General features: G+C 38.4%; 1 protein-coding gene across 1 annotated transcript in view; it reads right to left on the minus strand.

Moving 5' to 3' along the window:
* The window catches only part of SYNRG (synergin gamma), an 88,299-nt gene that overhangs the window by 27,622 nt on the left and 44,135 nt on the right, over positions 1–16,542 (minus strand). The window contains exons 10-12 of the mRNA XM_059378563.1: positions 10,619–10,737; positions 10,336–10,398; positions 3,829–4,776 (exon numbers count right to left, since the gene is read on the minus strand). Coding sequence (XP_059234546.1) covers positions 3,829–4,776; positions 10,336–10,398; positions 10,619–10,737 — 1,130 coding nt within the window. The remainder of the gene's footprint in view (positions 1–3,828; positions 4,777–10,335; positions 10,399–10,618; positions 10,738–16,542) is intronic.

A 16,542-nucleotide genomic window follows, 5' to 3' on the forward strand; every position in this document is an offset into this window, starting at 1 on the left:
AAACGTAATATATTTATCCAAACACAGTAGTTTGAATGGCAGACTCAGCTTTTCTTTGAATTATTCCAAACCCCAATATGCAACTTTTTTGCTTTTCAAATGGCCTACTTCAGATACTGTGAGTGATCTCTCTGGAATCCTATTCAAAATCCTCATCTTTAATGGTTTAATTTCCTGTCTATCTCAAATTTTTAAAGAACAAAGAACTAAAATCTCAAAGTATAAGGAAAAAAATGTCAACCATGGAAATAATCCTTTTTTCCCAAGATTTTTATTGGTCTTGGGTTTGTAATCTAAAAAACAGTAATATTCCCAAGGTTTTTTTGCTATTTATATACTCAAAAATGAAACAAATATTTTCCAAACTTAGCATTCTCTTATTGCTAATTTTTGTATGTCTTTCTAGGATTATTTTCTTAAAAAGGAAAGTGGCTTAAAGCTTAATTTGAGGACCTCCCCTAAAGCTGTTTTAAGAACTTGCTTTATGGACTCTGAGTTAAAACAAAACAAAACAAAACAAAACAAAACAAACAAACAAACAAACAAAAAACCCAAAAGACTCAGGGTGGCTTCACGAAACATTCTGAAGCTGGAAAGATAACATGCTCTACAATTAGAGCCCGAGTGCCATTTCAGACCCACACTGAATTCAGTCCTGAAGACATTTTGATATTAACACTGAACACTCCATTACAGAGATTATCAATTTAAGCTCAGTTTGCATGCACTGTGCTCAGAAGTCCATCTCAATACTATTCCATGATTTAAGTTAAACTTACAGATATCTAGTTATTAACAGATGTATCCCCTGTCCCCAACACTCAACTTTTTGATCTATTTCCTCAGCCGCTCCCTCTTTTCACACCGTAACTCCTAGTGGAGACAGGCTCTGTCATGTTTACTAAGCGGTAAGACCTACTCTGTTTTTTCTCACTAGAAGAAAGGAGTAAACTTTTCCTATTACATAGTGTAAGGTTAAAATTACATCTTAATTCAGTGCCATGTTGAAAATTTCTATCAATGGAATTATAAGAGGGAAAGGCTAAGCCAATACTTTCTTAGGAAAAAGGTATTTGAAGAAAACAACAAAAGGGAAAGGCCCTCTAATCACAGGAGATGCTAGAGCTTTACACTTGATACGGACCAGATATTTCTCTGGTCTAACACTTAAATAGTACAAATTACACACATCCCCACACTTTCAAAATATGCCAAAGAATTATTTATTAACATAGGACTTACAGATCACAAAAGAGAGTGGTACAGAAGAGCTGGAAAAGAAGTCATCAGAATAAGCATGCAGATCAGTATTTGCAGAGGAATATACCAAAGCAAGTTCGAAAAGGCACATTCACACAGAAAATGTCTAAATTGAAAAAAAAAAGACATCAGAAAAGCAGCCAAAAAAAAAATACTAATAATAAGGTGCTGATTAAAATACAACGATTTTCAATGTCAAAGAAGAGCTACTTTACAGGTAGGTAGGTAGCTAGCTACAGAAGTCTTGCTAACCCTTTGAGAGTGTCACAAATGAGGGTAAGCTCTTGCTGCCAACAAAACCAGATGATCGAAATGACTGCACATCAAGATGGTTCCGTGCCAGAGAGATTAAATTTGGTGGTGGGGACAAAAGCAGCCTAGTTGAAATTATATGCAGCAAGGGCTCAAAGGGTTAAATGTAATAGTATGCAGAGAAATCAGGCAATGTTATTAGTATTATCTACCTTCCATACAAAGAATTATAGCAAGAGTTAAAAGAGACAGTATCCCCTTCAGAGTTAAGTTGGGGTTTCTAAACAAGATTAAGGACCAGAGAGAGAAATCTATTAGTTTATTCTCTTTTCATCGGCTCACTTGTTATTTCTCCAACAAGAAGTACCTTTAACCCTCAAACTAAGAGAGCAAGAGATACTGTGGTCAACGTGAGGTTAAAGTCAAACCAAAGTGCACTGAAGAGGTCCCTGCCATTTACCTTCGACAGTACATGTAGGCAGCAGTTTTGCTCAACAACAATATAGCTCATGGGTCAGGCATCAACCCCTTTTACCAACCGCTCTAAAGGGATACTGCTCCTTTCCGACAGGCGGTTTACAGGTCAAAAAGAGGAAACAATCTGCTTTTAAGAATATCCGCAAACTTAAGAGACTTGGCTTGAACATTACAGGTTCCAAGCTGAGAATGTTCCAAACATACATAAAAGAACACGAGCACAGAAGATTATTTTAACAGGTCAGTCAGAACAAGCTTGGTCACAAGAACCTGCCCCTCCCCAAATAAAATGAAAAATTTTAAAGGAAGGAAAAGAAAAAGATATCCCAAACCTGATTTAGAGTCATCTCATAAAGACATCTAGCTTGGCACTACGAAAGAATATAGATTCACTTTAAAAAAAAAATAGCTTCTAATTCATAACTTCAGAGTTCAAAAGGCTAGTATACATGTCATGAGATTTTTAAATAAAAATCAAATATTTTTCAAAAAACAGAGCACTTTGCAACCGACTACTGTGGCTCAAGCAGCTCATACAAAAAAGAGAAACAAAATCACTCTATCAAACAAACAGCAGCAAAAAAAAAAAAAAAAGGAAACCATCTGAGGAAGAAATACAAAAAAAGGAAGTAGAGAGTTGGGCGCAAGGAGCTATGCAGAGTCTGCGACCCTCAGACAATGCCCCAGCCAGCCAGCTGCCATGTGACACGTAACCTCTCTCTGAGAACCTACTCCTGATCCAGCACACTGTTTAAGAATATCTTCGACTACTCCAGCAGCCAAAGGACAGAGGAGGTTTTGTTCTCTGACTTACCATTTTGATATATGCAAAAGCCATAATACTTTGACATTTCTGCCACAATCTGTAAACTTGGAAATGTCTTGTATGTCCCTCTCTAGTTAAAACACAACAAACCCTTCGAATGTATAATATGTTTTCTAGAATAATACAGTAATACTGAGATAGTTCTCATTATTAAAGGCCACAAAATGGGTTTATCTTTCTATATAACATATCAAATAACAAAACAAAATAAAAACGAGGACACTTGGGAATCTAGTTTTTATGACAGGAAGCTGGACTACAGAATAAACTGCTACAAGTAAATCCATATAGAATTTAGAGAGGGCTCCTTGTAAGATGTTTTCAAACATTTTATGAGAAAGTTAGTAGTTACCCTATTCTACCATCTACAGATTTGTTACAATTTAATACTTCCAGCAATAGAGTTCACACCGAACACTGTACCTGAATTCCACTACAACTCGTGCCCTCCTCCTTGCCAGACTCTGGCACACACGACATCCAGACAAGCTCTTTCCCTCCTCCCTTGTGGAGATGTGGCAAACTGCAGTACAACCGGCTAGACATTTTTACTTTCTTGGCCTACCAAGAGTCAGTTTCTGTAAACTGAACAGAATAATATATTGGTAGCTGCCAAACAGACCCAAGAGAAGAGAGAAGGAGAGGGAAACACCGACCTCACTCACCGAAATAGAGGAACATTACTGACACTGCAGAAGTCTTTATAAAAAGTCCTGGTGATGTAGGATTCATTCAGCAGTGGATTTTTATGTGCCTCTAACACCAAGTTCGTGTTTGATTTTGAAAATAAATTAATCAATCCAATCTAAGTTCCATGGTATTCAGAGGATCCATACATCCAAATACCTACAGAATCAACTTTAACACTGCTTTAATGGGATTGGCAATGAAGAGGTTATTAGAAATTCATAAAGGTTAAGAGCCAGAGCCTCACTCTACTGGAAATTGGCACCCACCACACCATCTTTGAAATCTACATCACCATCACCAGAGTAATCTCACCAATTCCTCACCTGCAGCAGGAGGATGCTGGCCACTAACTGTTGGTAAATCCAAAGAGCTATCAGACATGACATGCTTAAGATCTCCTCCCACATCAGCCAGTTTCATGTCAAACTGAACAGAGAGTGCGTCTTCAGAGTCCTCCTTGCCAACACTGCTGCCACCAATGGAAGGGAGATCCAAGGACTTCACCGAAGCAGAGTCTTCTTTGGTGTGTCTGAAAGCCACGGATTTCTCGCTCAGGGATTTGTCTGAGTTCATGGAAGAAAATTTACTGGAGTGGAAGTCAGCAAAATCATCGTCACTTTTTCCTGAAGGAGTGTTATCTTTCATTTCTTCAACACCTAGTCCAGATCCTTCCAGAGAAAGTTGTTTGAAGACATCATATTTGGTAGACGCAGCAGCTGAGCCCTGTCCCATCTTCACTGCACTGCTCGAGCTGCCAGGCAGAGGTACAGGACTAGCTTCCTCTTTAAGGGCATCGTATTTGTCATCGGCCTTTTGCTCAGCTGAAACAGAGCTGTTACTGAAAGCCATAAAATCTGCAAAGTCATCCTGCTCCCCAACAGATGCTGGACTAGAATATTCTCCAAAAAGGTTGAATTCTCCAAAATCATCAGCCAAACTAGACATCTTCGTGGCTGCCAATGCTGTTGTGGCTGTAGCGGGCACTGCTGGCTGTGGTCGTGTGGAAACGGCTTTGGATGCACTAAACGCAGCTGAAAAAGACAAGGGTTTCTCGCTGCTGCAGTTAACTGAGGAAAACATGTCTAGATCTGCTAAGTTCAGAGGGTTTTTCACTTGTGTTTGTTGTTTCTGTTGTATAGCTCCTGAGGGGAAGGCCGCTGGAAAAGTTTGGTCTTTTGTTGGTGGTTCTAGTGGTGATAGACTGTCGGCAGTTTTAAAATCTGTGAAGCCATCATCTGTGCCTGCAGTTCTGAATTCTGCAAAGTTTTCCCCTGAAAGAACAAAAAAACACAACACAGCCAAATAAATAAAAATGCTGAGCTGAAAACCACATGGTGCACAGCATATTAAATTACAAGCATACTTTTAGAGACTTTTCCCTCACTGGCTTGACATTATTTAACCATGCTGAAACCCTATCAAAACATCTCTTTGGAAACTACACATCTGTTTCCACACTGAAGGCTAGTGATACCAAAAGAAATACGAATCAAACCGAGAGCACATAACAGCCGCAGTTTTATTTGCTCATCTAAGTGTGCTGGGTCTCCTAAGGCCAGGTCCTTCAGCTGGCCAAAAGCGCAGCTCTCGGGGCTTCAGGTCACTACAGGTAGCCAGCACAGCACACAAGGGAAGAAGAAAGAGGTGCTCGAAGTTCCTACGAGAGACACGTTGAAATAATGATCCCTTAAAGATAAAATGCTTTACATGGTGATCAATCAAGGCAAAAAATGTCACAGATATCAGTGAAATACTACGAAAAATCCTGCATCTAATATTCAGAATGTGAAACCCTTTGTTCATCTAGGCACTTTAAGCATATTCTTAGGTATCACTGGTCTTCCTCCAGTATATGGGGGCATTAATTGGAAGGGAACTTCAACGAAAATTTTTCAAAAGGTATCTACTTACTTGCAAAGCATTCTAGCTAAGGACACTTTTTTTTTTTAAAGATTTATTTATTTATTAAAAAAAGATTTATTTATGTGAGAGAGGGAGAGAGCAAGCAAGCAAGTGAGCGAGCGTGTGTGCTCATGTGAACGTAAGCAGGAGGGCCAGAGAAGCTCAAGCAGACTCTGCTCCGAGCAGGGAGCCTGATATGGGGCTGGATCTCACAACCCTGAGATCAGACCCCAGCCCACGCCAAGAATTGGACACTCAACTGACTGCACCAACTTGGTGCCCCCTGCTAAGGACACATTTTATTTTACTTTTTAAAAAGATTTTATTTATTTAAGGACACATTTTAAAGTGGTAGTTTTTCTATACCCTACAAAAAATAAGCTGACCTCATGGAAAAAAAAATTCTGAGTACTTGGGCTATTCTCGAAATCAGCCATCCCACTAAACCAATCAGTGCTTATTCTTATTTATTAAAATTTAGAGGCATTTAAATAAGTACTAACTGCATTATTAAAAATTTCAAAGGATAGGATTTAAACCTTATATTGTGCTACTCTGAGGAAGGATTTATTGAAAATTTTTTTGTTATCGTTTTTTAGAGAAAACAAGTACAATGAATTTTCAGTAAAAAATTAAATAGACTCAATTAGGATGTTGATAAAAATCTAGACCCATGATTCTATCTTTTTTTTTAAGATTTTATTTACTTATTTGACAGAATGAGAGAGCAGGAGGGCACTAGTAGTGGAAGCAGCAGAGGAAGAGGGAGAAGAAGCAAGCTGCCTAATGAGCAGGGAGCTTACCCCTGGAGCCCAGGATCATTACCTGAGCGGAAGACAGTTGCTTAACCAACTGAGCCACCCAGGTGCCCCTAGACCCATGATTCTAAATAGAGTTCCTTTATTATTAGAGTAACATTATCACTCATAAGTATGAGGTTAGGATGCAGATGATCTTAGTTTTTCTAGTGGTGTCTAAAGGTCTTCCCTAAAATCCACTAGGTTTACCAAATAATGAAAACCAAAAGATAAACCAAATATAAATATAGCTATACCAACATCACTTATTTGGAAATGTGAGTGCTATTTCTGGAAAGTTATAAACTAAAATAAAGGCTTTAATTTCTTTGTCCAGTTTAAAATTCTGTTTGTCCCTAAAAATGAGATATAGAAACAAATGAGCTATTAAAGTATACTTCAGAGGCGCCTGGGTGACTCAGTGGGTTAAAGCCTTTGCCTTCAGCTCGGGTCATGATCCTGGGGTCCTGGGATTGAGCCCCCCATCGGGCTCTCTGCTTGGCGGGGAGCCTGCTTCTCTTTCATCCCCTCCGTCTGCCTCTCTGCCTACTTGTGATCTCTCTCTGTCAAATAAATAAAATCTTAAAAAAAAAACAAAAACTGTATTTCAAACCAAAATCTAATTCTTAAAACTGTCATTAAAATAAAACAAACTTTAAATATATTGTGTTTGTAACATGATATATGCTTTGATATATCATAAGAAAGCATGGAAAAAACAATGGAAGCTGATTTAATCAATTCACCAGCATAATTCACCAACACAAAGAAATCTACTTAATATTATCAGGGAAATTTTAGAAAGAGAGGAACAGCATTCAAAATTTCTGTATTTTATGTTTTTAAGACATACGACTAATAAAACTAAAGTCAATTTCACAAATTGACAGGAGAAGCATATGTAAAACTTAAAAAAAAAATCACCCACAATTTTGGATAAGTATGTTACCGATAATACTTGTATCATTTTTGTAAATGAAAATGTAACAAGCAGCCAATTTTGTCACAGTCTAAATTTTTGATGTGCTACTTTGAAATATCTGTGAAATTGACAAGTTTTGCTTTGTTATTTTTAAAAAGAAATCACCACAGCAAACTAAACTTACTGATGAATTGTAAATATTTTCATTAGAAATGGAAGCTGGGTGAAAGGTTCAAAAAGAAAGAAAAACAGGTGGGTTTATAAGCTCAAAAACAAAGGGAACTTTGGGGCAAATAAATTAGTTGCAACTTGCATATCAGAGGATACATTAATTCTCTGAATCCTCATAAATTCCCCTCTCTACTTGTCACTTTTTAGGCCCTGAAAACATTTCAAAAGAGGTCACTTGTTGCTAAAACTTCAATAAGAAGGGTCACTTCTCCATATAGAGTATTTTCCTCATCTCTTTAAATTTACAGTTTAAACTGTAGTAGTAGGAAAAAAGGAAATAATATTAATCTGTCACTTAGTAACCTATAAAAACCACAGTTCTGAACACAATACTACATGATTTTTCATAAATTCTATGATACTAACATACTTGATGCATTCAGGCCATTGTATGTATGTATCTGACAGAAAGAGAGAAATCACAAGTAGGCAAAGAGACAGGCAGAGAGGGGGAAGCAGGCTCTCTGCTAAGCAGAGTGCCTGACATGGGGCTTGATCCTAGGACCTTGAGATCATGACCTGAGCCGAAGGCAGAGGCTTAACCCACTGAGCCACCCAGGTGCCCCTGGGCCAATGTATTTTTAACGAGAACAGAATAAAATATATTCTCCTAAAATGAACAAAGAGTTGGCAGCTCTACCTGGAACTCTCTAACTCTGAGTTAAAGTTAATACAGGAATGAAAGCAAGCCAGCACACATGGCAGTAACAGTATGGGGTTCTGTTACTACAGTTCTCTAAGAGCAGCACGAAGGTACTGCTTCCATTCTGATGGCACCACTGTCTTTCCCAGGAACAGCACACCTATGATAAGATCTTTACTACCACCCTAAGCAAAGAACTCTGATATTAAACCTTGCTCTTTACTCCAAACTCACCTTGGCCTGAGAGGTAGGTGAGGAAAGCACTGCTGGGAGTCAAACCCAACTAACAAGCCCAAGTTCCTCTAGGGTTTTGTGGATTTTTTTTTTTTTTTTTTTTGCGTTTTAAAAAGATTTATTATTTTAGAGAAAGAGAGCATGTGACTGAGCAGGGGGAGAGGGAGACAGAATCCTGAAGTAGACTCCCGGCTGAGGGCAACCCCAGGACAGAGATTGTGACCTGAGCCAAATCAAGAGTTGGCCCTCAACAGACTGAAACACCCAGGTGCCCCAAGTTTCCTCTAAAGTTTATCTTTGTACTCCTAGTGCTTAACACAGGCACTGAGGAAAAAAGTTATTACATCCTAAAGGCTAGAATGAAACAAGGAAACACTTTTGGAACCTAACAGCTATAAGAGAGAGAATATTTTTAGAATTGGTGGGTTTCTCTTTTATAGATACTTAAATAGTACATTAAAAAATTTTTTTTAAAGATTTATTTTTGCAGGCGCCTGGATGACTCAGTGGGTTAAAGCCTCTGCCTTCAGCTCAGGTCATGATCCCAGGGTCATGGGATCGAACCTGGTATTGGGCTTTCTGCTCCAAGGGGAGCCTGCTTACTCCTCTCTCTCTCTCTCTCTGCCTACTTGTGATCTTTGTCTGTCACATAAATAAATAAAATCTTAAAAAAAAAAAAAAGATTTATTTTTGCAACAGAGAGGGAGAGAGAGAGAGTACACAAGTGAGGCAGGGGACAGGAGAGGGAGAGGGAGGAGCAGGCTCCCTGCAGAGCAAAGAACCTGATGCCGGGCTCCATCCCAGCACTCTGGGACCATGACCTGGACAGAAGGCAGACACTTAAAAGACTGATCTACAGGCACCCTAAGAAGTACACTTATTCCTTGAACTTTCACACATACATTACCTTTCCTATTATCTCCTCTCACTTCCCCTGCCCACTCCCACCCTCTTGGACAGAAGGGTGAGAACAAATGATTATCAAAGAATGTTCCAAATTTGAGCACTCAGTACACAAATGTAGAATATGGATGGCACTGTACTCAGGAAGAAATCCTCCTGAGAGTATACAGATATCATAGCATGTGCAGCTAAACTTGGAAGGACATAATGGATTATGTCCATTATGGATTATCTATGGATTATCTAAACCCTACATATCAGGTTAGTTTTTAACCACAAATACAACTTCCAGTCTTTATACATATGGCTCTCAAACTATCATTCTATATTCCCTTCTACTCTAAGCCCATCTATAAATTCCTCTTATCTTATTAAATTATAGCCAATTCTGAAAATCTTAAAAAGACTGGTTGCTACTTTTGCATAGTCCACAGACTGAAAACAGTTCAAGTTCTTGTTAAACATTAAAATAAAGGAGACCAGTCAGAGCCCTCCATTTGATACAGAAGTCTAACTTGGCTTGAAGGCTTCCAGTGAAAGAGAACACACTAGATTCAAAAGAAATTGCCTCAGGGCGCCTGGGTAGCTCAGTGGGTTAAAGCCTCTGCCTGCAGCTCAGGTCATGATCCCAGGGTCAGGGGATAGAGCTCCAAATGGTGCCCCACATCGGGCTCCCTCCTCAGTGGGGGGTCTGCTTCCTCCTCTCTCTCTGCCTGCCCCTCTGCCTACTTGTGATCTCTGTCAAATAAATAAATAAAATCTTGAGAAAAAAAAAAGAAAAAAGAAATTGCCTCAATTGGGGGTTTGCCCTTAATTTTAGAAAATAATTTCCAATAGCTGAACCATATTTTGCTTCTTATAGTTTGTAGTGGCACAAAGCCAAAAAATCCTCTTACACATAATATAATAAAGACATGTTCAGAAGTGAAACTGAAGGAACCATGATTCACATACCTGTACCCCTGGGGCAAATAATACATTATATGTTAATAAAATAACTTAAAAATATCTTTTATTAAAAAACGAGGGGTACCTGGCTGGCTTAGAGGAACATGCAACTCTTGATCTTGGGGCCATGAGTTCAAGCCCCATGTAGAGATTACTTGTAATCTGTGTAGAGGTTACTTAAAATAAATAAATTAAAAAAAAAAAACAAAACCCAGAAGTAATTTATCCATTTAAGGAATCAAAAGCTTACCTGAAGATTTACTCTCTGCTGTCTGTTCGAGTTCTCTGAAAGCACTGTATTTATCACCAGGCTCTGTGATGAAAAGACAAAAAGTCCATTAAGTTTAGGAATCTTTAAAAAAAAAAAAAAGTTTAGGAATCTTGATATTAAAACTCAAGGAAGTAAGTAAGGCAGATTGGATTAGTCATACATACTTGACACATGGTGTAAACATTTTATACATTTCTCACAAAAGGTCACCACTAAAATGGGTTTACCTTCATAGGTTTATGAATTGACAATGTGTTTTTACCTCCAAATGGAATAGTATTTTCAGAGGACTTCTCAGTTGCAATTCCTTTAAACACAGCATATTTATCCATCGAAGCTGATGCTTTAGTTCCAGGAAGTGGCATCAACAAAGAAGGGGCACTATAAGGGAAAATGAAATGTTTCTTAATGACAAGAACACTGAATCCTTCCCTTATCATCAAGTAGAAGCTTAGGATTGAAATGGTAAATAGGTACTACCTGGTTAAAACTCATGGCTCCTTGCTTTAAAAGTTAGAAACTATTTATATTCACCACAGAAGGGAGAACGCTCTTTTTTTTTTTTTTAAACATCCTTTTTTCTTGGAAAAATATACTGACACACCACCCATGTGATAATTCTTTGCTTGATTATCTGAAGAGGGGTCAGACCTACACTGACCATCTAATCATCTCCGTAAGCCACAAAAACAGTTGGAATGGCACTGGGAATAGATTCTCTTAGAATGATGACCTCCTAGAATTTTAACTTAAGGTCCGTAAAGTGGCAAAAGTGAACTGTTCCAAATATGTACACCCAATATTTTAGAGTAAATTCTGTTAACCTTAATGTAAATTATTCTTTGAAATGAGTTCAGACTGCAGAGGTAGAATAGTTAAGATAAACATCTGTTTATGAAATGTTCAGGCCAAGATGTAAATTGTTCTTATTTGATCTTACTGCATTGCTTACTGGCAGAAGTTCACACATCTGATAAGCAGCAGTAGAGTTAATACAATTTACATTTTTACAAGGATCACATCAGCGCTTCCAGAAGCTATCTTTGTAGCAAAACAACATTCACTTAAAATTAGATAAAGATACTTTTGCCTGTGGACATATTTCTCGCTGGATGGAAAAATAGTGTAATGAGTACTATCTGTGTGGGTAATTCTTGGATGGCTTAAACACACACTATAAAAGCACTGCCCCCCCTTTTTTCTTATCACACCCAGACAGCTCCCTGGAAGAACAACTTTACATATGAATGACTACGTTCCACCACTAGTTTGTGTCATTCAATACCACACACACAAGTTATATAAATGGATTTCTATTGAGTTCTTTGCCCTGAAGCAAAAATCTTCCACAGTCATTTAAATCGTCTTATCAGCGGCCTACAAGCAAGGTAAAAAACCCAGCTCCCGCACTTGCATGCTAATGAAGGTCCACAGTGCTATAGGACTTAGTGCTATGAAATATTATAATTTCACACCTCTACCAAACAGCTGCAATGTATTTGATCTTGACAAACAGGTCATCATCTATACATTATAGGTGGATTTTTTAAGCTCCATAAACAATTAAACTACAACTCATTGAGCAGAATGTTACATATAAATAAAAGTAATTAATGCTTGAGGGGGAAAAAAATCACAAAGTTGAACAACCTATTTGTTTTTCTTGAACTGCCAACTTCAGTTACAGCCTTGTAAAGCCCACTGGTAAGATCTACTAAATATGACCTATAATTGATTTTTATTAATTTTAAAATTATTTTCAGGATTGGAAAAAAATAGAGGACCTTCAAGGTAATGAAATACTGATTGAAGTTAACAAAATAAAATTCCACTCAAAAAAAAAAAAACTTGCTGACTCAGACTGTAATATTTTGCATATTACAAATGAATAATTCATTTTAATTATCTGAAATTCTTAGGGGAAAAAAAAACCAAACTGTAATCACCATGACAGTGTTTAGGCCAATTACATAAAGTATTTATCTATTCCAAATATGAAAACTGTTTTCTACTCTTTAATACTAGTGAAAGATACTCAGTGAGAGAGGTACATTCTTTTAATAAGACGAGGCATTCTGTTGAAAGATAAGACTTAGAATTTGGCCACCAAAAAAAAAAAGTATTTTGCTTTTTCTCAGTGTGTCCATTTGTTTTACACTCACTGCATGTGGCTGTCATTGATGATTTTACTGAGTTGCTTACCCTGTTAAATGCAAGCCTGCTAAACAGGCTTGAGTCATGGAAACTTAATCAAGGCAAAAGGGCCCACAGTGACCACCTGGCCAAGTAGAGACAAGCCCTCTGCTGAAAACATCCACAGGCCCTAACAGACCAATGGGCTATTTGGCAACATCACTAAATAGGGAAAATTCCATTTGTGGCTACACTACCCCACCTTCCCCCTTCAAAAATAGCTCCCATGGGGAGCCTGGGTGGCTCAGTGGTTTAAAGCCTCTGCCTTCGGCTCTGGTGGTGATCCCAGAGTCCTGGGAGAGAGTGCCCCCCCCCCCCCCCCCCGGCCCCCACGGCAGGCTCTCTGCTCAGCGGGGAGCCTGTTGCTCCTCTCTGCCTGCCTCTCTGTCTACTTGTGATCTCTGTCAAATAATAAATAAAAACCTTTTAAAAAATTAAAAATAAAAAAAAAACCCCATAAATAAAAACAGCTCCTATCCACTGCCTGGTGGTCTCTCCTTTGCACTCCAGCCTGCTGCTCCCTTGCAGTGTATTCAATAAATTCTATTTCCTTTGTTCTGCCTGGGGGGAATCCTTTCACCGCCCGTACACTGGCCTCCACCTGATTATCACCTCACATTTGGGGACACCCCAACCCCAATATGATCGGACAGACACCACACTAAATACTGTCACTTAAAAAGTAAAATGAGGCTAACCAATTCAAAACCCCTCCACCTTAATCCTTTTTGAACTCTTTTATCCTTGGTCTGTGGTGTTTCCTGTTCCAGGCTCCCCAGTGCTGGCTCACAGTTAAGTATTTTGGGAATGGATAAATGAACGACACTGCTGACTTCCACATTCCCTTTCATGCTGATTCAAGTGCTATTTCTCCTCTGACACTCAGTTCGACACTGAGTCTGACCAATTTCTCAAGCGCACACTTTTCAGTGCCTGACTCTAAACCCAGAGTACTTTCATCATCTCATCATAGGATTACTATGGCAGTTGAATTTACCCCACACAGTAGCCGGGATCCCTTTCCTCAGGCCACTTCTTATCTCTAAAATACTTTACAAATTATGTCATAAATCATAAGCCATCCCACATTGGTGCTGCCCTTAACTGAGATTTTTTTTTTTTTTTTCACAGACTAACAGGAGTCTCCACCCCAGCCTACTTCTAACACCTTACTTGGCTTTTCATCTTCTCGGACAAATAATGCCCATTTTTTGCTTAAAAGTGCTGCCCAAGGGGTGTCTGGGTAGTTCAATCCTTTAAGAGTCCAAGTCTTGGTCTTAGCTCAGGTCTTGGTCTCAGGGTCCTGAGATCAAGTCCTGTGATGGGCTCCACACTGGGTATGGAGCCTGTTAAAAAAAAAAAAATGCTCACCTAGCCTTAGCCATTTATATCATCATTTAACAAACAACTCTTTAAAATAAACTCATAATATGGAATATAAATCATAAACTAGGGAATTCATTATACAGGTACACACACACACACAAAAAGACTGAAGGACCAATTCTAAGAGAATTTTTTATCAGATATAATAAATACCCAGATAAAACTCAGCTTCTTTATAGCAGGAACTGCATTTTCTGCTTTTATAGTTCTGGTGCCTACCCCAATGTCTGGCATATAGCAGATGGTAAGTAAATGTTTTTCAATGTGTAAATAAACAATGAGTGTGGATTCTTAGACATGAGCAAAATGTTTTCATGTAAGCATGGAAGTAATCAAGTCAGAACTGAAAAAAAAAAAAAAAGCCTACAGAGTATGACTGTGTATGAAAGTAAACTATTATGTGGAGATAATGCCACACAAAATTGCTAATATCCCATGAATCTTGGACTAGGCCAACATCTTAAAGCTTTCTATGCCCAAACTTCAACTTCACCCACTAAGGGTTTTTTTTCTTTCCCCGGAGGAGTAAACCACTAATTTGGTTTATAACCTACATACTGCAACACCTTCATTCAATAATCCTTTATTTATTTATTTTTTTAAGATTTTATTTATTTATTTGACAGACAGAGATTACAAGTAGGCAGAGAGGCAGGCAGAGAGGAGGAAGCAGACTCTCTGCTGAGCAGAGAGCCCGATGCGGGGCTCGATCCCAGGACCTTGGGATCATGACCTGAGCCGAAGGCAGAGGCTTTAACCCACTGAGCCACCCAGGTGCCCCAATAATCCTTTATTAATTACATAATATTGCTAGGGACTACAAATATTGCCAGGAAAGACCTTCATCAAGTACAATAGCCTAGTAAGGGAAACAGATAAACCAGTCATCGGGGCCCAGACATCTATGAGGCACCAGGGCAGTAAAGAGGGAGGGCCCTCATCTTTGAGGTGCCAACTGATGCAGAGAGGTTAGTAAACACTTCCTATGTTAAACTGATTTTTGAAGTAGAACCAGAAAGAACTCTTGAGAGAATTTCAGATTGAAGAAGGGTAAAGGTCAGAAACCTGAAAAAGTACGGTCAGTGCAGAGTCCTCATGGCACGGCTGGAGCATAAGCTGTGGGGGAAGAGCAACGGTCGAGAGGACAGGCAGGGGCAAGAGCACATCCAGCCTTTTTCATGCCAAGCAGAGCTGACAGAGTTGGTGGTGGTAAAGGAGAGAGCATGGAACTAAAGATAAAGGACATGTTTCTGATTTGGTGACTGGATATGGTGACCTGATTCACCAAGGAAGGGAACAGTGATTTTTAACACATTTTTATTTAGCTTTGAGTAGGAAAACACTGAATCTAATGTTATGCAGGTAACAGCAGATGCCCTGGGTCATTCAGGTAGGTTCTAGAGAGTAGAACATATATATTTTGTTTGAAGGAAGAGACAGGAAAAAGAAGTATTATTATGTATCTATTGGTTAACTGTGTGCCACTGTAGTGGGTTTGGAAATCACTGTTATTTTATAGTCCCACCCTTCAAATGTTTCTCCTCTGTGGCACTTATGGTTACCTGACAAATTCTTAAAATCAGGATAATAATTCTTTTCCTAATCTGTTTTTTAAATTTTTAAAAAAGATTTTATTTATTTATTTGAGAGAGAAAGAGAGACAGCCAGAGGCGGAAACATAAGCAGGGGAAGTAGAAGAGGGAGAAGCAGGCTTCCCATTGAGCAAGGAGCTTGATGTGGGGCTTGATTCCAGGACCCTGCAATCATGACCTGAGCCGGAGACAGACATTTAACAACTGAGCCACCCAGGCACCCCTCTTTTCTTAATTTGTAGTTACCTACAAAGCCTATCCCTTAGTTCTTGTTACAGTGTATACACAGGAAGCATTAAGAGATAATCAATTGGTTAAAATGGAAAAGATAAATGATACTGCATAAATAGGAACGTAAGAGAAATGGTAAACGTATCCAAACAGAAACAAGTTCCAAAAATAACCAGAGAAATTCCTAACTGCTTGCTCAAAGTCTGGTATATTCTACTCTATGGAAGAAGTAGTATCTAAAAACTTTTTTTTTTTTAAGGTTTTATATATTTGAGAGAAAGAGAGAGAGAACAAGGAGGGTGAGAGGGAGAAGAAGCAGACAACCTTCTGAGCAGGGAGCCCAATGCCACCCAGGCACCCCTAAAAACTTTTAAAAAATAATGGAAAGGTGCTGGCAACATATTGAGTCAGTTACCATAACCTAAAAGTGAAGCTAGTACACAAGCATTACAGAAACAGTTATGTAACTATATATGCAAAAAAATGAACAGAAATCTGAAGGCCTAAAAGTCACTGATATCAAACATAAAGGAGAAATGAATAAATAATCACATTTAGATTTCTGAATTATTATTTCTGTGGAAAATCAACAGCATGTTATACTGTAAAAATATCATATTATGTGGCCCTGTCTAAAAAACTTTTCAACAGCCAACGACTTGCTTCTGATAAGAGAACATGAAGTCATCACCATACAGGTACACTTGGCTATAATCAGGTTTATTTTTATAATCAGGTTTATAAATTTTACTTTTTTTAAAGATTTTATTTATTTGAAAGACAG

The sequence above is a fragment of the Mustela nigripes genome, chromosome 16, assembly GCF_022355385.1.
Source record: "Mustela nigripes isolate SB6536 chromosome 16, MUSNIG.SB6536, whole genome shotgun sequence".
NCBI lineage: Eukaryota > Metazoa > Chordata > Mammalia > Carnivora > Mustelidae > Mustela > Mustela nigripes.